Raw genomic sequence first — 26,202 nt, forward strand, 5'->3', positions numbered from 1 at the left:
TGTACTTTAACTTAGGAATGGGGTCCATGTCCATCATAGTATTAGAAACCCAAATGATCTGGAGAAATTAAAAAAAAAAAAAAAGGGAGACTGGGGACTCCTCTTCACCAGCTAGGTTTGCAAGGTGAGGGGGGTCCTCTCCAATGGTTGCCACTGTGTTGCTATGCCGCATGTCTTCATTGAGGCATACCTTATCAGATTAGTGATATGTCTCTGACATTGTTATGCTGTGTGATCCCAGCCACCAACAGCACTAATGTCATGAATCACTGTCACTTATACATAGCCTGTTATTGGCTGGTCAGCTCACCCTGACCCAGACCTGCATTTCACATAAGTCTTTCAACTAAAGTTGCCCAATCTCTGTCATTACCTCTGTGGGGAGGTCTTGAGGACATCTATGGGAATGTGATACATAGATACAGACTGGTGACTGTTGGGGATAGTAAACTATCGACTCTAAGTGTTGGTTGCCATAGGTATACACAGTACTGCAGGTTTGGACAGAGATAAGAACACAGTAGGTGCCACAGATATGCTGTGCCATGGACAGTGAGATACTCCAGTGGTAACTCAGACTGGTGATAGGGACTGACGTTTGTCTGTGTGCAGCTGGGGTGACTGCCAAACAGAATGTACAGGGGGAATAGTGGGCTTCACTGACAGCACTGCTAGGAAGCAACTTTGCAATAATGTAATGGTGGTCTTCTTTGGAAGGTTTTTGGAGTTCCTCATGGGGGGGCATGCCAAGTGTTCCCACATCATAAGCTCACAGTAAGTATATGTAGGACATGCAGGATAGTATGGGAACAGGCAGTTCTGATTGTGGTCTGTCCTCCTTCACCTATCAGGTAGATGTCTGGGCTATATGCAGGTACAAGTTCGCTACACTGCATTGTATGGCAACGGCTGTCATGTATATTACAACAGAGACATACCACTTAACACTGTGGTATTGCAGAGCACTGTGTAAATCCACAGGGCTTTACCTTCTGAAAACTTTGCTTCTCTGCTGCCAGAAACCTGCTTCAAAATGCTGTGCAGGTGCTGTTGCTGCTGCTCCTTTTATGCTGTACAGTTTGGCATATAATATATATAATACATATATATATATATATATATATATATATATATATATATATATATATATGTATATATATATATATATATATATATATATATATATATATATCTCGTCTCTTGTGATCTACACATAAAATCTCCTGCAAGTTTCCAAAGTAACAACAGGGCTTGGGATTCCCTCTTTTCCCACTGTATCTCCCAAATCAGGAACTCTATTCCCCAACATATATTAAATATCACAGATGTAGCTCAATTCAAGAAACAACTAAAGGGCTACTTGTATAACCACTGGATTTGCTCCTGTATCAACCCAGGGTAATCTCTTCCCTGTATGCCTTTTCCCCTATCTTTAACCCCTACTTTCTTTCTTATCTGATATCTCCTTCTAACCCCTCCTCTTTCTTATCCACTTTAACTAATCCTGACTAATTAACCTTTACTTTTCTCTCTACATACCTTCTATGATTTAACTCCCATCCCAACAATTTGATGTCATTTTTGTATCAATGCATATTACTTTTGTTATCCTATATATTTGATGATACATCTAATGATGTTAATGTATATTTATAACTATTTCTAAATATGACTGTAATTTGTTCCTTTTATTTTACTGCCTATGTCAGTACTGTTTTTATGGAGCTGTTCTCCCCGGGCCTCCACTGAAAATGGGCTCATACCCAGGCAGACTATCCCGGTTAACAAATGTAAAATAAGTAAATAAATATAAAATGGTGGCATGTCTACATAAGCCACAAGTAAATAGCAGTTTTTGTGGCATTTATTCAAATAAGGCTACATGCATGCATGTGTGTTAATTGCTGTCTTTCATTGAAGCACACGAGTGACACGGATCACTGCTAGAGATCACAACATGCCACTGATGCAGCTTAAGCGAAGCCACGGGCGTGCTGTCTGCATGTGTATGCACGTCACTCTTTGTGGTTGCACTAGACTGTGGTGCTTGTAACTTAGATTTCATTTTTCTGATGTGAAACACAGGCCAGCATCTTCTTTTGCAGAACATTTGTAGCAATGTCTGCTGATGCTAATTCCCCTTGGAAAGCATCTGCCTGCTGTGCTAAAGGCTAAGTAGAACAATATTATGTTCCATCTTTTGCACAGCAAGTTCATAGAGCAACTGATGTGACCCTGTCAGAGTCCATTTCACAAGATAGATGCTTGATTTGAAATGGGGTGAGCTGCTGAATGGGGCCACTGGCATCCCCAGGACTGGCAAGCGATGCAGTCAGCTGTGTGACGATATTTAGTGCTGACACTCCAAAGATCTCCAGTGCCCAGATGGTAGAGTAGGTATTTGCACTTGCTACTGTTTTTCAAAATGTAATTAACTTTTTCTGTCACAGAGAACAGTATTCTGAGTAGTGGATATTTCTCCTGACAGATACCAAAAACATACCAGGTGGATTACTGTCGGAACTTTCACTGTGCTGTGCCAGTTCACTGCCTTTCTGTCATGGCATTACTGCATATGGTAGGATACAGCAAAGTTGTTCAGTTGAAGATTTAGGTTCCATGTCAGGCTTCTGCTGTTTTCCACTTATGTGTGGAGCTGTACCTTAATTCTGAAATTGGGGACACATTTGTAGGCTTCTTTTGTCGTATAAGTTTATGTAGGGCTGTATCTTAGCTGTGGCACATTTCCAGGCTCCTGCTGTCGTGCACATACATGTGAGGTTCTGTCTTAGTTGCATAATTGTGGGCACATATCCAGGTTTCTGCTATCATTCACATACTTGGGAAAGTGTTGGTTTGTAAATCATATGTATCGCACCTACATATTTCTCAGTCTGTTACTACAAGACAAAAGGAAGATTGACATCCATTGGGCTTATCTGATTAACATATGTATAAAATAAACCAGGCAGTTAACTGTTTTCACAGTTCCGTCCAGATAATTTAGCCTTGCTGGCATTACAGAGAGATGCAGCTTTGTTGTTGTTGTTGTTTTCTTTTTAAAGAAAAGACCATGAGTATTTCCTGAGTGGCCTATTTCCACCCGCATCCCAAAGCTGTCGTGTAGCTGAATTGATGATCCTGCAGCTAATATTTGTACACATATACATTCATAATGCACATACAGGCATGTGTGTGTGTGTGTGTGTGTGTGTGTGTGTGTGTGTGTGTGTGTGTGTGTGTGTGTGTGTGTGTGTGTGTGTGTGTGTGTATGTCTGGTAATTGCTGGTGTCCCAGAAATTATTCATATGATTCATTTATTGCCTTGTGCCCACTGAGTGCCAGGATATGCTCCTGCTACCCCATAAATCTAAGCCACGTTATGCAAGTAATATAAGAAATTAATGTAAGATTCTTTGTAAAGACATTTTTAAACAGCTTTATTAAACATGACATTTCCTAAAATAGTCACATAGGTACTTATAAATAACATAGATTGGCAGTACATAAGCATTGGGAATACATAAATAAAATTGCTTAGACAAATGTAAATGTAATATAATAAAGAAGAATTCCTTATTGGTGTGAATAAATAACAACATGAAATCAATGTTTGAATTTTTTAAGTACTAGATCACACAAGCAAATTTTAATTGCATTGTCTCTCGCACAACTGTAGCTTCTCCGAATCATCTGAAATGTCATAGTTCATTTACTGAAACAGAGATTCTCCCTACTGGCCATTCTATAAACTGCAAGGATTACTTTTAACAGTATTTTTCCCATCATATTTTTATTTATTTATTGTGTTGTGGTCAGACTGCTGAAATTTGCTGGTAAATATATTAACTCAAGCCTTTAAGCCTGATGACAATGATGATGTCAGAGTGCCAAATGTGTTATGCATCCTTAAGAGTTAATCTGTACCAAGGACATTTATTAAACTGAATTCTGTACTGTTTAGTTTTGTTTCTGGCTCACAACATGATTGAAAGCAGTTTTTGGATAAACCCACCATATAGATTAACAAAGAATCTTCTTCTTCTTTCAGCTTTTTCCCGGTTAGGGGTCACCACAGTGGATCATCTGTCCGCTTATGATTGGCAGAGGAGTATTTTTACAGTGTTGTGTTGCCAGTCCTGCACCCAACCTTCCACAGAAGGCACACACACACACACACACACACACACACACACACACACACACACACACACACACACACACACAGCATGTCTTTGGGATGTGGGAGGAAACTGGAGCACCCGGAGGAAACCCACGCGACCACAGGGAGGACATGCAGAATCCGCACAGAAGGCACCCCAGCTGAGAATCAAACTGGAGAACCTCTTGCTGTGAGGTGGCAACGCTAACCGCTGCACCATAATAAATAATTAAACAGAAGACATTGTTTTTCTTCAGATGATTGCGTAAAAGTAGGAAAATAAGAAGAAGGCATGGCATTGCAGCCAAATCTACCAAAAAGGCAGCATGAAGAGAAGCACAAATTAGGATGCAGTAGGAGAACAGTTAAGTGTTAGCCAAACGCACCATATTCTGAGCGGTATCTCCTGACTTAGAGAGAGTCGATAACTTTTCTATAAACATATAAGTGCTTGTAAAGCCTCCTTTGCTTTTCATGCTGTATTACGTTTTCCTCTTGGCTCTTATTGTCTATAACTGTAATGACTACATAAAATAATTTATCGTTATTCTTCTTCATAAAGCTGACAAAACGCAGTAGGCATGTTCGACTACTGGCCAAACTCTGTTCTTATCCCTTCCTCGGAAAGGATTTCTAGTCACCATTTTCCCAGGTCACAGATTGTCTAGTTTCACCATCATATTCAGGGCCTTATCCCTGCTAGTTCACTACTGCTGATTTTTAAACTAAATGGAATAAGAGCATTTTAGTTAATATGTATTTCTGATATTAAAGAACACTGTTACTTTAATGAGATTGTTTGTTGACTGTAAACCACCATATTTTCTCTTAAAGGCAAAGATTTGTAGGAGCTAGAACAGTTAGGATAGGATGAGATGAGGTAAAAATGGTGATGTAACCAATCCACAGAAAAGTCTGCAGGAATAGATGGTATTCTTGTGAAAGTTTGGAAGCTAGGAGGGAAAAAACAGATAAAGATCTAGAAGGTTTTGTTTAACAGTATTTTAAGAGAAGGTGAAGTACCAACATCCTGGAAGAAAGTAGTGGTGGCTGTAATATCTAAAGAGGATAAAGGTATATGAGATCCATCTTCATACAGGCCCACTTCAGTACTAAACATGATTATAAAGTGTTTATGTCTATAATGGCAAAAAGAATGGCACAAGAGATGCCAAAATTAATAGATATGGATCAATGTGGTTCTGTAGAGGGGAACCAAACATTTGACAACATTAACAGATCCAGAGTGAAGCAGAATTTAAGAAAATACCACCTTTGTTGATGGGTCTTGATGCGTAGAAGACATTTGACAGAGTAAGCAGGGAGTATATGAGTAGGGCAATGGAAACATTTGCATTCCCTAATAAAATGATAAGCTTGGTTAGGAAAGTATATGAGGGATCAAAGGCAAAAATTAAAGTGGGTGAGTTCTTTTCTAATAATTTCTGTTTGATCAGCGTAAGCAGGCAGTGGTGTCCTCTTTCTCCTTTATTTACATTATATTTAGAACCACTGACAAAGAAATAAGGGACTGAGATGTTCAAAGATATAATTGGTACGGCAGTCAAATAATTCAAGGATATAATTGGTATAGTAGTCAAAGAACAGCTTGCTTTATTTGCAGATGATATGATTTTAAAATTGATAAAACCAGAAAATGACATCTCAGTATTATGGAACATTTTGAGACAGTTTCACATCTTGTTGGTATACAAAATTAATGAAGCTTTAACAATGGCAATCGCTAAAAACTATGTGCCCACACATGAATTAGTTCAGCAATATCCATATTGTAATACCTAAAAATATGCATTTCTGATATTAAACTCTACTAAATCCATTTACATCATATGTATCTACGTACCCCCTGGGAATAATATCAGTATACTTGAGGACATCCTTAGCTCCCTATCACCATACTTCCCACAAGAAACTGTAATACTAGGAGATTTCAATATTGACTGGAAGTGCATCAGTAATGAAAATTCTACTTCTCTCATCAACCTGCAGGGTTTCTCTCAACTAATTTCCTCCCCAACTAGAATTAACAAACCAAGTAAAAAGGAAAGTATCTTAGATTGAATTCTTATAAATAAACAACACCTTACTTATAAGGTAGGAATTCTCCCAGATAATATCAGTGACCACTCATTAACCTACTTAATCAGGCAAAAAACCCATTTTCCCCATAAAGCCACATATAAAACAATAAGGTCCAATAAACACACACACACACACACACACACACACACACACACACACACACACACACACACAGGGATCACCACTATGGCAGTAGAGTTTTACAGTATCAAGTTGTCAGCCCAACACCCAACCTTCCTCAGAAGGTGCACACACACACACACACACACACACACACACACACACACACACACACACACACACATGCACAAAGTGCCATGCAATGTGATATTCATGGTTACACAAGTACACACACACACACACACACACACACACACACACACACACACACACACACACACACACACACAGTGCTGTGTAATGTGATATGCATGATTACACGAGTACACAGACACACAGACACACACACACACACACACACACACACACACACACACACACACACACACACAGTGCTGTGCAATGTGATATGCATGATTACACAAGTACACAGACACACAGACACACACACGCACACACACACACACACACACACACACACACACACACACACACACACACACGCACACACACACACGCACACACACACTCACACACAGTGTTGTGTTAGTTACTTATAAAAGTAATGTTACTATTGCATTACTTTTCAGTGAAAGCAATTTATTACTATTACTTACTACTTTTCTAAAAAAGTAATATATTACGATTACTAGTTACTAACTAAAGTAACACATTATTTTTACATAAGTATAGTTTATCAATTATAATACTGAGATTTACTCACACAAGGAAGGAGATGCATATAAGTGTATTATTAAAGTTGTATACACAATGCTACAATGATGATGAATAGCATTTAACAGTTGAAAAACTCCAGCAGACTAGTTTTTATAGTTGGGCAGCACAGTGGTAGAGCGGTTAGCCCTGTCATCTCACAGCAAGAGGTTGTCTGGTTTGATTCTCGGCTGGGGTTTCTTCTGTGCAGAGTCTGAATGTCCTCCATGTGTTTGCATGGGTTTCCTCTGGGTGCTTCAGTTTCCCCCGACATTCCCAAGGCATGCTGCAGGTGGATTGGACATTCTAAATTGGGAAGGTTGGGTGTTGGGCTGACAACCCTAATGGGAGCAGCTGAAAGGAGAAAGAGTCTCAAATAATAATTAAACCAAACCATACATACACAGCCAGGAATCAAAACCTAAAAAGAATTTTAAATAGAACATAACAAAAAATTGCCAAGACAAAAGTAGGTTGATCATAGATCCACCTAATTGACAGCAATATGGTGAACCAATGCTGTTTATTATACAACAAGGTGATATGATCTCGAGCAGGCTAGAATTGTCCCAGTATTTGGATGGAGTCTGGTCATCATTAGCTTTCACATTCTTACAGTGTTAAAAAAATGAAGTAAATTTAGTTCTAGACTAATTCTAATGATCTATTATGAATGCTACGTGGTATGAGTTGTGCCAACATTATGTTATAATTTGTTATCCAAATTGCCCCTTCAAAGTCTGTATTACCTCCTAACATCTGATTGCTATCCATACTGTCCAGGGCCCCCAGACGTTTTCCATCACTCTTACATTGCAATATCTTTCACATTGAGAACCACTGGTTTAAGCAAAAGTAACTCAAAAGTAACACCGATTTAAATTTCTAGTTACTAAAAAAAGAGTAATGTATTACTATTTTGAAAAAGTAACTAGTTATATTACTAGTTACTAGAAGTTGTAATGTATTGTAGTAATATAGTACATATAGTAGTATATTAATGCCATCACTGCACACATACACACACACACACACACACACACACACACACACACACACACACACACACACACACACACACACACACAGAGTGTTGTGTTAGTTACTTATAAAAGTAATAAGTTACTATTGCGTTACTTTTCAGTGAAAGCAATTTATTACTATTACTTACTACTTTTCTAAAAAAGTAATATATTATGATTACTAGTTACTAACTAAAGTAACACATTATTTTTACAAAAGTATAGTTTATCAATTATAATACTGAGATTTACTCACACAAGGAAGCAGATGCATATAAGTGTATTATTAAAGTTATATTAAGAAAATCCACAAACCAGAGCGTAGCAGAGTTCCAATGTAGCAAAAGAACTTTTTATTGAAGTTAAAATACAGCCAGACTGCAGGTCGGATAAGCACTTTCACTCAGTATATGAGCTTCATCAGATCACAAAAACCAAAGCCTGTGAGGCTTCTTATATACGCATAGGGTGAATAATTAATTAATGAATAAATTATTCATTTAATGCTAAACCTATTGCGTTAAAATCTTAATCAACCCATCCAATCCTATAATAAACAAATAAATAAAACCACTGTTGCATCTATAAAATGCATATAAACTAACGCCAAATGAATGCATGAGACTATACAATAAATAAATAAATAAATAAAAATCATGTGAACGTGTAAAACATATAAGAAATATATGTAAAAAATGTATATATAAAAAAGTATATATATAAAAAACAAATATAAATGTTCTAAATAAGAACAAAAATGTAATAAATAGAGAACATATGAATATATATAACTCTGATGGTTCATTAAAATATATACTGAGTGAACAGATAAAAACTAATATGTACATAATCTATGGCTTGATATTCCTACATTTTCTAAGTTCTGGTTTAATTGAGGCCCTCTCATTTAAACCAAGGCCTCTAACAGCTCTTAGCCTGATAATCCATTTACTCTCCCTACTTTCAGTATGGTTCCTAATGTTACCTCTCCTAATATTGGGAGTAATGATCTCAAGGGCTCTAAACAAAAAACTGTGTTCACTCCCAGACTGCATAACATGCTTGGCTATGGCATTATGTGGTGATCCCTTCCTTATATTATAAACATGTTCACGAATCCTTTCCTTGAATCGACGATTCGTTTTTCCAACATAAAAAGCCCTGCAGATTTGGCATACTGCTAAGTATACTATATTAGAGGTGTTGCAATCAGCTTCTACCTGCGTGTTGAATGCAGTATGTAGATCTGGATGTAGGAAGCAGGTGTTAGTGTCTATCAAAACACAAAAATTACAATCTCCACATGGTTTAGTATGTGTAGAATCAACCTTAGATCCTTGTTTCTTAGGATAACAGAGCATCTTCCTCAAATTAAGTTTATTCCTAAAGAGAAACTGAGGCTTTGTACCCACCACCTTCTTAATATTATCATCTGTACACAGAATTGACCAATGTTTAGTCATTATATCTTTAATGGCTAGGTAATCAGTGGTGTAAGGTATAGAAATCCTAACTTCTGACCCCTTATCATATGAACTTCTCTCATTATATATTTTCTTAGGTCCAAAGTAAGGGGCTGCTTTGTCTAGCCTAAGTTCTTGAATGTTCATGAGGTTGTCATCAACCTCTCGAGGACTATAGCCACGGTCAATTAATCTTTGCTTAAGATCAGCTATTTCAGTGATAAAACCTGACTCAGTAGCATTCAACCTAGAGGTCCTCATTCCTTGGCCTTTGATAATATTTTTAAAAATATGTTGTGGATGCATGCTCGTTCGCATCAACAGGGTATTATGATAACATTCTTTTCGGTATATCCCTGTGTTAATCAAACCACATTCAAGTTTCTCTATAAACAAGTCAAGAAACTCTATTCTGGTACTCGAATGATTCATAGTAAATTTCAAAAAATCTGTGAGTTGATTCATCATACTATGAAATAGAAATAGATTGTCTTCACTCCCTTTCTATAAGATAAAAACATCATTGACAAAACGCCGATAAAATGCTACTTGCTGTTCAAAATCTTTTGTTTTAAATAATACTTCATGTTCCCATTGCGCCAAAAACATGTTAGCATAACTATTGGCGCAAGGTGTACCCATGGCAACACCTCCTTGTTGTTGAAAAAAAGTATCCTGGAAAACAAAAATATTGTTCTCCAAGATCAATTCCAAAAAATATGCCAACAAATCAATTTGCACTACTGAATAATCACTATGTCTTGAAAGGTAATTGGTAATATAGGTAATCCCTAACTCATTTTGTAGAACCGTGAATAAAGACTGGATGTCAAAAGTGACAAAAACCAGGTTCTCTGTTCCACTTATATTACCTAAGCAGTCATAGAGATCCAATAAAAATTGTTTGGAATCCCTAAGTACTGTTTGGTTACGATCTAAAATTGGACGTAAATGTTTCTCAACATACACGGACAGATGCTCAGTAATCCACCCCTGTCCAGCCACTATAGGTCTCATCGGGGGGTTACTTATGTCTTTGTGTATCTTGGGAAGTCCTTGAATTGTAGGGATCAATGGTGTTTTAATCAATAAATAGTCATATAACTCTTGATTTATAATATTACCTTTAAACATGTCTAATAAGGTGTCTGATATATGCAAAATAGTGTCTTGCACTACTTGATCTTCAATTACCTTGTAAAACTGATCGATTAATAATGTATTCATAGCTGCATAATATTGATCAGTATCCATTATGACTATCCAACCGCCCTTATCGGCTGGCCTTATAATTATGGATTGTGATGTCTGTAATTGTCGAACCGATGAGTGGCGAGTTCGATTCTAATTGACAGCAATATGGTGAACCAATGCTGTTTATTATACAACAAGGTAAGGATATGATCTCGAGCAGGCTAGAATTGTCCCAGTATTTGGGGGTGTTTTAGTGGGTGAGAGTCCCACAGTAGCAGGGCAGGGATGGAGTCTGGTCATCATTAGCTTTCACATTCTTACAGTGTTAAACAAGTGAAGTAAATTTTGCTCCAGACTAATTCTAATGATCTATTATGAATGCTACGTGGTGCGAGTTGTGCCAACATTATGTTATAATTTGTTATCCAAATTGCCCCTTCAAAGTCTGTATTACCTCCTAACATCTGATTGCTATCCATACTGTCCAGGGCCCCCAGACGTTTTCCATCGCTCTTACATTGCAATATCTCTCACATTGAGAACCACTGGTTTAAGCAAAAGTAACTCAAAAGTAACACATTTAAATTTCAAGTTACTAAAAAAGAGTAATGTATTACTATTACTTCGTTACCATTTTGAAAAAATAACTAGTTATATTACTAGTTACTAGAAATTGTAATGTATTATAGTAATATAGTACATATTGTAGTATATTAATGCCATCACTGCACACACACACACACACACACACACACACACACACACACACACACACACACACACACACACTACTGATATTCAGAGCAGCATGCAGTAGGATTGGACCTGACATAACAACTACCCATACCTTTTGCAGGAACAGTGAGGGTTATTCTCTGGATGCTTAATCCCTTCCCCCCATTGCGAGGTTTCAGACGTTAGGCTCTTTGGTAAACCTTTGTTGATGACAACGTGAGCAGATCTTTTACCTATGTCAGTAGACCTTTGTTACTGTAGTGTTTTACCTTTCAAATCAGAACATTATGTGGATGCAAGATTATTTAGAGGTAGAAAGTTATAAGTGTGAATAACCCAATCAGCTTCTGGATAAGATTTTCAGAATTTAGAATTTTTTAGAAAAAGACAATAGCTACAAAATGTCACTTTTGCTATTACAGGGTTTTACTGCTCACTAAAATGATGAGCTACTGTATGCAGAAATAAGTGAGGATGAGTCATGGGTAGAAGTAAAAACTAACAGTTGTCTAAGTATGCAAAGAAAGCGAGGCAGCTGTGCTACACTTTGTCTTACTTTCCTCATCTTGAAATGTCCTACGTATGTCAGACAGCCATACTGTAACTGTATTTTATAATAATTATACTGGTAGGGCCCCCTGCTCTGAGTGTTTTCATTCATGTATTTATTTAGTAATGTTTTGCTGTTGTACTTAATATTAGAATGCCATTCTATACAAGAGGTTCATTATGTCCCACTGCTGAGGATGGTTTCACTGACATTTCTTCAAGCTTGGGTTTCAGCATTTAGAGTCAGACTTATTGCACTGGAAAGAATGTGTAATGGCTAGGCTATCAAAGGCGGCAATTGTTTGGAGCACTGCAACCATGTGGGTCAGCTACAAGTACTTTCATATCCTACAGAGCCAGGAGCTGGCAGCCTTTAAAGGGCTGAATTGAGTTTCCCTGAGGCATCAGGAAAAGCATTATGCATATTTCTCATTACTGAATCCCTCGGAAAAGACATCCCTCTTTCATTTCAGGAATTTCATTTGAAGGTGGAGGGAGGCTAGTGAAACACAGCATTATTATTTTGCAACTGCAGTGATAGCAAAACCTAGTGCAATAAAAAACTCCAAAGTGATGCTAATTTTACACTGATATACCTACTTGGTGGACAGGTCACAGATTTTCAGTAAGCACACTCTATATGGTTGAGGTTATTTAATACTTAAGTGCATTCTAAATTCCAGAAGAATACAGGGTTTGCTGTCCATGCCTTATTGGCTGACGTAAAGAAAATAAATGCTGGAACTTTTATTTGTATTGCCTCCATCTGACGCTCTGAGTGCTGTCCTGCCTCACAGTATTAACAACAAGTGAAATAAAGTTTTCTTTTTGCATGCAGGAAGCAGAAGACGTTGATAGTCCAAAACGGAGCATTCGTGATAGTGGTTACATTGACTGTTGGGACTCTGAGCGTAGTGATTCCCTGTCTCCACCCAGGCATGGCAGAGATGATTCTTTTGATAGCTTGGATTCATTTGGATCACGTTCTCAACAGACTCCATCCCCCGATGTGATCCTTCGAGGAAGCAGTGATGGTAGGTACAGAAAAATGAAAACTCAAATCACATCAGTTTCAAGCAAATGTTGCTTCTGAAAAAAGTCAATACCTTGTTAAAAGTTTGTATTTTTGTCATCATCTAAAGTTACATATAGCTCTTTTTCTGATATATGTGGACTGTTGTTTTAATGGATAAAAAAATGAGGTCTTTGACTAGATTGCCTGCTGATGTTCCATTTTATGTAGTCTGTTAGCAGATAAACATTTGTATGAAGTTAAACTGTGGGTCTGTTTTAAGAAGTGTTTATAACCCTCTCCCATTTCAGGTGACAGGGCAGCCTAATAGTTCTAGAAATGCATATATATCTACATCTGTATGTTTTGAAACACAAGGGTCCATGTCCAGCCATATATTCCTGCAGAATCTATATTCCATAGCAGATTTCTTGAATTGTTGTGAGTAAATGAGCTAAAAGTAAGTAAGTACCCCGGCAGTGCTTTTTTTTACATTTGTAAATGTGGCTTCTTGTTAATGAGTGGGTGATGCCCAATAGGTAGAGTTTGAAAAGCCTGTCATTTAACGCAGTTCAGCTTTGTATTCACCACATCTTCATATAGATTGTGTTCCATTTCTTTCATACATGTGCAGGAAGTGATCCTTGGACGTCATGCCGCATGTCATTTCCCACAGGAATGCAGAATGTACAAGTAGTTAACTCTCCCTGCCTATTAACCTACCTGGTGACTAAATTAATGTTAAGTCCCACTGGCAGTTTACCGGAACCTTCTTCTCCCCAGAATTGGGATACACTGATCCTGAGCTCTTTAATCCTACCAATACTGTTTCTCAGTAACATCACTTGATCTGGAATGTTGATCCTTGCATCTATACCATTGTCTTAAAAATGTTTGATCAGGTTACATATGAGCTGTCCATCATCATTTTTAAATCCTGGGCCTTGTTTTAGTTTTGGTACAGTTCTTTAGGAAATGCGTAATAAGATGCCAACATTCTGGAATTAATTCATTGCTTTAAGATACTTAAAGGTTTCTGTCACATATCACTTTCATTTTTTCCACATTGAAACTCACATTAAATTGTCTTTCATACCCCCACCCTCGTGTTGTCATTTTGCTTTTGGCACAGACCCTGCACCATTATGATTCCCCTCTTCTTGGCATTCTCTTTTCTGCCTTTCTCTTTAGAGAGATGCCTCCAGAACTGCAGTTAATGTCTGAAGTAAGATTTCATCAAGTTCTCTTCTTTACAAAGTTTCCCTCTGTCTTTATCATAGAATTTCCAAGCATTTATTGCTGCTTTTCACAGTGACTTTCCATATGTAAATAATATGAATTAATTTACCAAAGGTTCTTATTTGACATTAGTTTATAAAAAATCTCCATTACCCACCCCCAGGACAACCACAATGAGTACTGCTGCCTGACTTTTCTTTCTTTAATTTAATTTAAGCTGTTATACTTTATACAATGGGTAAACATAACCTGGCCATCGTGTCCAACAAAAGCACAGAAGTATGTATTACTTGGCATATTACTGATGACCACTAGAGGGAAGTGCCTTGATTAGTGACATCATAACTTTAACCTTTTAAACTTTTTTGACAGGATTTCGAGACCATATGATCAACATTTGAAATGTCAAACATGTGGAACCGACATCTCTGTACAGTGCGGAATGGAAAGATTCCCATCTTTTGCACTGTAGTGCGATCTCGGAGTTGGTATATTTAAGTTACGGGGGGTGTGGGGGGAGTAGCCCCCTGCTAGCAGTGTGAAGGTAAGTTATTGTTGTGTTTTTTTTTTTTAATTACATGGTCGACATTTCATATGTCGATCATATGGTCTTGGCCGTATGGTCTTCGACATTCTGAAATGTTGACCATGTGAAGTAGATCCATATATATATATATATATTTTTTTTTTTTTTTACATCACTGTTATTCTGTTAATTAACTGAGGGAGGTAGCTGAGATAGCTGGTGTTACCAAGGATAGAAATTACTTGGTGTCTTTAAAGCATTTACATTTGTTTTCTGTGGATACCAGCGATAAAAGATTTCTTTAATGTCTTGAGGCAGTTAAGTCTGTTACATAGCTTCTGGTACATTTGGTAAGTTGTGTTGCATATGGAAAATCACTGTGAAAAAGTTCATTAACTATCTTTGCAGTATACTGTTTTTCTAGCGCTAAGTCAAATTTCAGCTGTGCTACTTATTTGTTGTGTTGGATATATTTAAGCTTTCTGCAGGGCGACATATTTTTGTCACTTGTATCCATATTGGATCAAGTGGACCCATGCACAACACTGTCGGACGTAGCTGCTTACTGCTTTCATCACTGTGAATACCATGTACAAGTTAACTCCAGTGCTGAATTATATAGCTTACTTTATAGAAGTTGGCACTCTATAACTAAAGCCTGTGGCATTCAGCTTATGTAATAATCTTCTGTGTGATGCCTTGTCAGATTCTTTGTAAATATCTAGATGAGACACTATCATATCTGAACTCTGATATATTATATTCATGTCACCTGCTTAAAGAACTCTGTTAGCTGCGTTCGATGTGATCTTTATACTTTGAATCCATTTTGGTAATGACCATATGTTGTATGGACCTTTACATGTATTTGTTGCATTTTGTATGATGGGTTACAACCTTTGGGTAAAACATTTTTCAGTGCAACCTTAAGGAGAAAAGTTCCATGAATCACTTCTGTTACAGTCTAAGCTGTGAACTGGATTTGGGCATCTTACTCCCTTGATAGGCATGAACTACATTTAATCCACTTCTTACTGTCTTAGTAGACCTTTACAACAATTAATCCTAACTGTTGACTGTTGCTCCTTGTTAAACTTCAAACTTCTAATCTACAAAATGCAGTAGCCTAAAAATATATAATGGTATAAATATTTATATATATATATATATATAGTTTCTCAGGGAAGAAGTACTGCACTCAGCTGTTAATTAGTATGGGTAACTTCTCAGCAAAATACAGTCTGTCTGTCATCCTGTGGTGAACTAATTGAGTTACACTTATAGGATCACAGTTCCAGTCCCTAATGTCATCAGAAGGTATTATTCCTTTATTCATTTTTAAGCAAGGCTTGGGATGTTTACTTTTGCATGTTGGGGTAATGGTGAGCATGTTAAGTGTTAGTGCGATTTTTTTGGGGAGTGTCAAGGACACTTTTGAATGTCATTAATGTCCTGCAGCATTGAATGATAATGCTGTTTGTATCCCAGGTAACAGGGATAGCATTTGTATCCCAAGTAGCAGGATTAGCATTTGTATCCCAGGTAACAGGTATAGCATTTGTATCCCAGGTAACAGGAATAGAATTTGTAGATGCCCCACACACCCCTCCTTTTTGTGATGGGCACCAGTAGGGACCTTTAAGGGAAAGTTGTTAAGGAGTTTAACTTCCTTAGATGGTAAATATTAAGAAACTGGTCCTGATATGTGCCTCCACAGTTATTTTGACCAGGAACATGTTAGCCAGACCTAACTAAAAGCATCTAAGTCTGTTTTCAGAGTTGTCATTCAAAGAATTTAAGCAAATGATTTCAGCAATGACATCCTTTGTCTTTTGCCTCAAATTTGCTACCATACTGGAGGGCATCGTGAGTTTTTCCAAAGTTTCTGGATGTGAGGAAGTGAAGTCGATCTCACCAAACTAGCTGTGGGATGAAAACCTCGTTCTGCCATGTTGAAGTCTAGCCTCATTAATAGGCCATTTTTCTGCCTTGATAGGTTGCTTCTGTTTTTTTGTTTCTGAAGGCAGTGGTACATAACTCCGTGTAGGTAGGACCCCAGTTATTTAGTTATGGACACTGACTTAATCTCTTCTCTCTTAGTGATAGGAACCATTGTGACTCTGGATCAAGCGTAGGGTAGAATTCTGCCAGTGAGTAAGACGTTTTGATTTGCTGGTGTTTTGGAGGACAATAGTAATGGTATCCCATTCCTTGAGATGGGAAAAGTCTTCTGCAGAAAACCCTTAGCTTCTATGGTGAAAGGAAATTCCTGCAAAATGCTGATGATGCAGGAATACCATAATAGAGTTGCTAGGCCGTTGGATAAGCTTCCAGTCAGCATTAGGTAATCAGAAAACTTAGAGCAATTAAAAAGAGTGATAGATAAACTGTAAGAAAATAAAGCCTTTATAGCAAAAGCAAATGGAGCTGGACTTTTATATGACCCCCTAACTTGTCTTCGAATCATCATTTACACTGAAATACTGAACCATTAAAACTGTCAATTTGGACGGTGCAGTGGTGCAGCAGTAGCATTGTTGCCTCACAGCAACAGGTTCTCTGGTTTGATTCTTGGCGGGGGTGCCTTATGTGCGGTGTCTGAATGTCCTCCCTGCGTTCATGTGGGTTTCCTCTGGGTGCTCTGGTTTCCTCCCATGTTACAAAGACATGCATCTGAAGCGTTTCTCCCCGGGCCTTCTCTGAAAATGAGCTTTGTTCCAAGTTGGACTTTCCTTGTAAACAAATGTTAAATAAATAAATAAATCAATCAAGGGTACCTGAATCTGTTTGTTATGATCAGAAGTTCATCACCTTTATTAGTACGTTAAATTCAGCTGGGGGGTATCATTGCTAATCTTGCTGGGGGATTCATAGCATTTATTTGTTAGACAAGTTAAATGGCCCATTGCATATCCTTTTCAAACTTGACGCAAACCACAATGCCAAGGATAGTTGTAATACATACGTGTACAGTTTAGATTAATAATTTAGTCAGCATGTGTTTTTGGAGAAGTGAGAATAAATTAGTGTACCTGGGGAAAGCATACTCACTCTACAAAGGAAGCAAAAGGAGGCCAGAATTGTACTTTATATCCTGAGGCAGAGATATTGTATTGGCTTAATCATTTAGTTTACCTTAATGTGCATCCTAATTTTATTAGTGCTGCCTTTTCTCTCTGATTTCTTTATTTCTAATGGTAATCCTCTGAATTATTTCTGCATGGACTTCCGACCCAGTTAATAAGGTCCTTCCCAAAACACACACACACACACACACACACACACACACACACACACACACACACACACACACACACACACGCACGCATTTTGATTAACCCAGTTAAGGCCTTCACTAATTATGCTGAATGTTTGTTGATATTATTCCTTTTAGCCTCAACAAGCGCTTGTATCCTCCCTTCTTCTTTGTTAACTGTCTTGCTGTGCTTATCTTGCTGGGATTACCCAAAGCTCAAAAACTGACCGTACTACCCAAGCACTGTTTTGAGTTGAGAATTAGAATTTACAGGTGTGAAACAGTGTTTGACTGTTCTAGTCAGAAGCGTTTATTCATTATTCATTTGCATATTACATCTTATTTTGTCTGCATAATGAAATGACCTGGTTTTGCCGATATATTGTGCTGCGTAACAATGAACATAGTTAATGTACAATGAAGTAATCATTTTTGCAGATTTTTTACTGCAGTAAAACGTGTATTTGTATTTATATATATGTTACTCTGTTTGGACTATCTTCGGAAGGATGAATGAACTGCCTTTTAGTATGGTGGTTTATTTTTAGTTGATACTGATTTTACTGTTTTGCTTTTTATTCATGCATTAGTAGTTTATGAATCTGATAATCTGGTGCACAGATAGTTTGCTTCTGTACGTCAAGTATAACCGTCGATGAAGAACAGAATATTATGCGTAGCATGTTACACCTTGTGCTTACACTGTCCACACATAACTCATAACTACATGAATGGCTGTGTGTTTTAGTGAGTTGGCCAGTTAAAACTGGAGGACACAGTGTATAAATGGTCGTGTTTTGAGCAGTGGTACAAGCAGGTCTTGGTATTATTCAGTGGGGTAGTTATGGTTTGAGTGGTATTGAACAGATGGACCCCTGTGAGACTAGCTACCTTGGAAAGGTACAGATGTTTGTAACAACACTACTGCTATTTGCATGTCTCTGCATGTGCTGTTGGGTACAGATATTTGATCAGTTTTAAGGACTCCCTAAAGTAAGAAGACATGTTTGTACTGCGGGAGGGAGGAAGGGCGTGAATGTAAGGAGGAAGAGATGAAGAGATAGTGAGCAGAAGTGAGAGCTGTTGATGAAGTTTTAACAGAGTGCTGACTAGCAGAATACAGACATCACATATGCTGGAAATTCATGCTTTTGAGAAGTGTAGCACAGATTACTATGAAAACTGAATAAAGCTGATGACATTTGAATGCTGCAAAGAACAGGAGTGAAGGAAGGGGAACTCTAAATACTATTTGAAAAAGAAGGTGAGTCCAGGAGTCATAATTTTGGCCAAGCCTTGCTTAAATTTGTGGCATGAAGAGAGACATTGCTATGGAAGGTATGATGACACAGTAGCAGTGACTACAGGAGCATGCCTCTCCATCCTGATAGCATGCTGTAGGACTTTGGGATAAGCTACTGAAAATTTTAAGTTCAATCCTATATAGGAATGGGCCAGAGAAACTCTCACAGGAAGCCATGAAAAGTAGATAGGAAGGGAAGACTAGCAACCTAGCAGTACAAAAAAATTGTTCCTTTCCCAGCCTTGCAAGGATGTAACTGTTAGCTCCCTTTCAGTAAGAACACGTACTGCATGGTCTTATAACTTCCAGCTAGTACAGTTACATACATTTTACCCCCAGGCATACAGACAGACTGATGACAATGTGAGCAAATGCAAGCCCATGGTAAATATGGTAAATTTTACCTGAAAAGGAGCTTTCCAAAGAAGGAAGCAGCAGTAACTAGTAAGTTGTGTCTTTCGGCTTTTTCCCGGTTAGTGGTCGCCACAGCAGAACTCTGGTCCACTAATGATTGGCAATAGATTTTTATGTGCCGAGTTTCCATCCCTGATGCACAACCTTCAATGAAGGTACGCCCATTCATGCATGTCTCCACACAGAGGACGCTCTAGCTGAGAATCAAACAGGACGTCTTACAGTGAGGTGACAACGCTACCGCAGCACCACCACTGCAGTTCTAGTAAGTGAGTATTGAAATAGTAACCTGTTACAACCTACGTGTGTTGAAACTGGGAGGTACAAAACTGCATAATGGCAAAATGTGGAAAATAGCTAGGTCATGTAATCTGGACGTCTGCAAAAAAACATTTGTGGGATGAGCAACGATCTACATAGTTACCTTGTGGGAGTATAACTCTTCAAATATGTTTGTCAGGAGACCACACCTTGCACCCACTATCAAGCTCATCTGCCACTGCAGTTTGCTGTCATTCTAGGGTGAAAAAAAACTACAGTAATGCATGGCAGTCCAAGTCAGGGGAATTTATTTGCATATTACTGTTGGGCTAGATGGCTAAGACATGCATTGTAAGTAACCTGTTTGAAGAAATGAGTGTAATAAGCCATAAAGATTATTATCTGCTGTCAAACTCTGTATTTCCATTTGGCCTACTTGTGGAGAAGTTTCAGCTCTAAATGTGCCACTGGTGACTAGTTTTGCTAATGGCCTTGTAGTCAAATGTTTCAATAAGGAGAGAAACAGGGATGGGCTAACACTCTGTTACCCTTCATCAGAGGGAGGGCGTGGTGCACTGTTATTGTAGGAGCATTCCCGAGGGGGCAATGGCAAATGTCTGCTACAAGCCATATGTTTTATTAAATTCAGATCTGTATATATAGTTACATAGTTATAGATGTGATATGTATGTATATATATATATATATGTATAGATGTAGATAGATGCACTGTCATTCAGATGGTAAAAAAAAAAAAAAAAATATATATATATATATATATATATATATATATATATATATATATTTATATTTGATGGGAACAGAACCTTTTTTCATAACAGTAACTTGTTGACATATGTCATAGTCGGTAAAGCTGACTGAAAATCGCCTTGCCCCCTGTAAAAACATTGAGTGCTTTGCTTTTTTCGATCCTTTGTGGATCAATGTTTATTGTTTTCTATATGTAGTTGTTGTTCATTGGTGGATAAATGAGTTGCTTTTTCTTTGAAAGGTTATAGTTTCATATTTGTGTGTATATATAAATATAAATTTGTGTGTATATATAGGGTGGCTACAGTGGTGCAGAGGTTAGTGGTGCTGCCTCACAGCATGAGGTTCCCTGGTTCGATCCTCGGCTGGGGTGCCCTCTGTGCGGAGTCTGCATGTCCTCCCTGTGGTCGCGTGGGTTTCCTCCGGGTATTCTGGCTTCTTCCCACATCCCAAATACCTGCTGTATGTGGACTGGACACACTAAATTAGCCCTAGGCATGAGTGTGTGTGTGTGTGTGTGTGTGTGTGTGTGTGTGTGTGTGTGTGTGTGTGTGTGTGTGTGTGTGTGTGTGTGTGTGTGTGCCTTTCTATGGAAGGTTGGGCGCCAGGCTGGCAACTCGACACCGTAAAACTCCACTGCCAATCATGAGCGGATGGTGATCCGCTGTGGCGACCCCTAACCAGGAAAAGTCGAAAGAAGAAGAAGAAGTTTTGTGTGTATATATAAAGTGTATGAGGATGGATGGATGGATTTATGTGTGTGTGTGTGTGTGTGTGTGTGTATATATATATATATATATATATATATATATATATATATATATATAAATATATAGTTATGTGTGTGTGTGTGTGTGTGTGTCCGCATGCACACACATGTGTGTATACTGTGTGCACACTCACTCATATAGATATGTATCAGTAGCACAAGTTTATGTTCCATTTGCAGATACCATTGGAAATAGCACCAAGAAAAGATATTACATTCACATAGATGGGTGGGGAATGTTTAAGGTGGTAGTCAAACTGCAACTGGAATAAGGGGGAAGTTTGGCCTTTGAATTCAGTAGTAGGAGTTCAGAGTGAATTTACATATTATTCTCCAAGATACAAAAACTAGGCAAGGCTAGACAGAATTTATATTTCACAGGAACATGTGCACTTAATTGAGGGTCTTGAAACGTACCCAATAACTATTTCAGATGTGCCAATTATAACTAAAATAAAAACACAAGGTAATGAAATAAAAATGAGACACTGGCACTTTCCCACCTGTCTGTTGAAAAGAGAAGAATTTAAGGAATGGGTTTTTGGGAATTATATAGGCGCTATTAGAGAAGATAGACATTTCTTCTGAAAATATAGCTAGAACGTGGGATAAAATTAAAGAGGAGTTTAAAACGAGCTTGGAAATAAAGGAAAGTGAAATATGGTTAAGAAGTAACAAAAAAGTATTCAGAGGGACTGACAAATGTTAACATTTTGCAAAATAGGGGGAATCTCACAGAACAAGAGGAGGAGCAACTGCAGAATGCTAAACAGAAAATAAGGGATTACCTTGATAATATGCATGAGGTTAGAAAGTCTGCTGTCAAGCAACTTCTTTTTGATAATAACCCTAGAGCACAAAGTCTTTTAGCACAACGATTTAGGCAGCAGAAAATATAAATGGTTCTCACCAAGCTTAGGGAGCCTATAACAAGGAAGATAAGGGTTCCTGTAGAAGTATTAGAAATATTTTGGAAATTTTATGAAAGTCTGTATAAAGCAGAGAAATATGGAAATCAATGTTTGATATATATGTTTCATGGTTAACATATATATATAATACTTCTTTTATTATTTAATATTTATTATTAATGGTTTTAACATTCAAGGTTTCAAGGAAACATCTATTTTTATTTTAAATTGGGTAGTTAGATTATAATGGCAAGTAAAACATTTATTGTACTATCAAGATGGTTCTCCTCCATTCACTAAACATACAAATGGGTGTGTGTTTTTAAACTTTCAAATGGTTAAATGAATTATTGGTTGATTGATTTATAATTTAAATATTACTATATAAATAAGTGATTTGATTGTATGGCATTTTATCTGAGGAAGTCTAAGTAAGAAGACGAAAACGCTGTGGTTAAATTTCAACGCGTTTATGTTTTAAACTGCATGTGGACTTTGTCTAAATAAAGTGGTTTCGGATGGTAACTGGATTCCTTACTTTGCTTTTTGCACCTTGGTTTATGTTTTTTGGTTGGTTTATGTGCAAATACCACCTTCAATTTGATTGTTGCATACTCGTGGAAGAAGGATGGATTCGTGTTTGCCATAAAGTAAGGGGGTTGGACGAAACAGGTCAAACTCGTAAACTCATTGGTCAACTTTTAGAATTGATTGACTTGTTGACCCCCCTTACACAATCTCTATTAATTACGGCTAAGCGTCAAAGAACCGGAAATGCTGTTCATTCAGAGGAGGATGAACAAGCGAGGGAGCTTATGGGCGTGCAAGAAGAAGTCGGCGAACCTCAGGAGTTCTATGGTCCTACCTTTGATCCAGGGAACACACCGACCATATTTCAGAGAGCAGGGAATGAAAATAACCAAAACAGTGGTAATGAAACTGCTGGAAAGGGACAGTGAAAAACGGATTCTAGAGCTCATTCCTCAGGTATTGTGCATTTCAACAATACCAGTAACGTTAAAGAAATTAAAGATTGGTTATATACCAAATACTCCTTTAAAACTAAAATTAATGTGAACAAACAGGATGGGACAGGTGTATCCTACCGTTCCAAACTTGACAATTTATATAAAATGTTGTACAAATACAGAACTTATACAATTGAAAATGAATACCTGAAAGAATGTATTTCAAGGGAAATTGTACCTAAGGGCCTGCGGGTCTACAAATTTCCAAATAATGTGGAATATGATTCTGATTTTTACAAGGAATTGATTGAACTTTTTAACAAGTGTAGGGTGGATATGTTACGCTTGATGGTTAGAGAGAATGTAAAATGTCAGGAATTGATGCAAAAAGAAATAGAACTATTAGATCAACAGATTAAGTCTGATTTAATCTTTAGTATTGAGGAGGAGAAAGCTAAATATTTTAATATGAGGGAAGAGATAGATAAAAAAAGTAATGAATTAGTCAATAGGAAAATGAATAAATTAGAAAGGGACCTTAGGGACTATGATAACAAAAACTGTTACCCCAAGCCTAGGTTTTCACACCAAAAACACCCAGGACACAATCAGGTATTTTCCTTTGGAGAAAATGAAAACAATACTGAAGAAATTTCCTATGGTGATTATGATGAATATGAAAGGGAGTATCCACCCCTGCGTAGGTCAGAGAGACTAAACAACAAAAGGGGGCAACAGAATATAAATTTTCAGATGAGAGGGGGGAGAAGGGGGAGGGGGAGGTATTAAATGAACACCCTCCAGCCCACCCTCCCGATAGTCAGATTTTGGTTGATGGAATTAAGAACATATACAATAATTTCACCATATACAATTTTAGTAGTACAATATTAAAGAAAGAATTTTTTTCCTTGCTTTCAAAATGTTTTAAATATATTCCCCATTATAAAGGTGATGTCTCCAGGAGTCTGCTGGACATTAAGATGTTTTTAAGAAAAGTTAATTTAAATATTATATTACCTAAAAACCAAGACCCACCCATTAATGATCTAAAACAAAAAAGTGTGTTCAATCCCCCATTACATCCCCAATTGAGAAACCTAGAAAAAGTCCTAGAAACAGAAATAAGAAAAAAACAAAGTAATATGTTTTTTAAGGGTAACCTTAATAAGGATGAGAAAGAAATTTTGATGCATTTGAAAGGGGATAAAAACCTAAGGGTGATGAAACCTGATAAGGGTGGGGGAGTGGTTTTAATGGAGAACATTTTATATGAAAGTAAAATGTATACTATATTATGTGATTATTTGAAATATTCTAGGGTTTCAATAAATGAGATTAATATTGCCTACAATAAAATAGATCTAAGTTTAAAAGAAATATTATATGAAGGATTAATAGACAACAATACATTTCATTTTTTAAAGGTAGAGAAACCCAGAGTACCAGCTATTTTTGGAATACCCAAAATTCACAAATGTGAATGGGACGCACCTCTTAGACCGATTGTGGCAGCAGAGGGGTCCAAAACGCATAGTTTGGCTAAATATGTGGATCATAAACTTAAAAAACTTTGGGTTAACAAAAATACAATACTAAGAGACTCCTGGGATTTATTAAGGGAAATAACGGACGATTTGTATCAAGATAATCTAATGTTCATAACCATAGACATTGTTGATCTATTTTCATCTATTCCCTACAAAGAAGGACTAGAAATGTTGGAAGATATAGTATATGAAGACATTGCACTGTCACAAAATGAGAAATTAACATGTCTGTGGCTAATGGACATGATTTTAAAGAACAATTTTATCTTCTTTAATGGAGAATTTTATAAACAAATACAGGGGGTAGCGATCCCACCTACGCCAACCTGGTCCTTATGAATTGGGAGGAAAAATATATCTTTAATTCGGATTTTAAGGATTGTTGGAATTTATACCGTAGGTTTTTGGATGATATAGTCATTTTTTGGACCGCAGGTATAGAAAGATTTGATAAATTCATGGCTTACTTAAACAATACAACAAAATTTTTGAAGTTTACCTATAATATTTCTGAAAACAAACTTTTGTATTCGGATATAGAAATATATAAAACAGGGACACAATTTGAGAGTAAAATATACAGAAAAACTACTTTTTGTAATTCCTACCTGCACTATGACAGTTCCCACCCACCACATTGCAAGAAGAATATTGTCAAAGGACAATTCGTGAGGGGAAGTAGAATGACTAGTGCAGAAAATGATTTTTACAATGAATGTGAGCTACTTCAAAAAGTGTTTTTGGAGAGGGGGTACCCACCTGATTTTATAGTGGGGATAAGATAAGAAGTACTTGCTTTTCCTCTCTCTACCAGTTAGTCTACTTCTACTTTTGGAAGCTCCTGTGCATGTTTGTGCACCTCTGCTTTTTGGCCACTAGATGTCACCCTACACCCACCTATACTCCTTACATTAGTATTTATTACCTTCCTCATTTTTTTCTATTCTCTCCTTTCCTACTACTATCCCTTTCCTCCTTCTGATATTCTCTCTAATCCTTCCCTCTTTAGGCTACTATCTCCCATCTTGATTTACCAGCCTACTCTGATACTTTTTCCTCCCTCCTTGGTGGTCTACTGTGTGCTCTGCCTGTCCTACCTTTTCCTTAGCCTTCTCGGTTTCTACACCAGTCTCATCTGTGTCCGTCCTTCCTTACATATG

At 37.4% G+C, this 26,202-nt stretch overlaps 1 protein-coding gene across 6 annotated transcripts in view; it reads left to right on the forward strand.

Moving 5' to 3' along the window:
• Positions 1 to 26,202, forward strand: part of LIMCH1 (LIM and calponin homology domains 1) — a 1,973,196-nt gene that overhangs the window by 1,310,938 nt on the left and 636,056 nt on the right. For all 6 annotated transcript variants that reach the window (XM_044061504.1, XM_044061502.1, XM_044061501.1 and 3 more), the window contains exon 7: positions 12,901 to 13,096. In XM_044061504.1, the coding sequence (XP_043917439.1) occupies positions 12,901 to 13,096 (196 nt within the window). The remainder of the gene's footprint in view (positions 1 to 12,900; positions 13,097 to 26,202) is intronic.

The sequence above is a fragment of the Protopterus annectens genome, chromosome 2.part0 (genome assembly GCF_019279795.1).
Source record: "Protopterus annectens isolate FY-2018-M chromosome 2.part0, PAN1.0, whole genome shotgun sequence".
In the NCBI taxonomy this organism is placed as follows: domain Eukaryota; kingdom Metazoa; phylum Chordata; order Ceratodontiformes; family Protopteridae; genus Protopterus; species Protopterus annectens.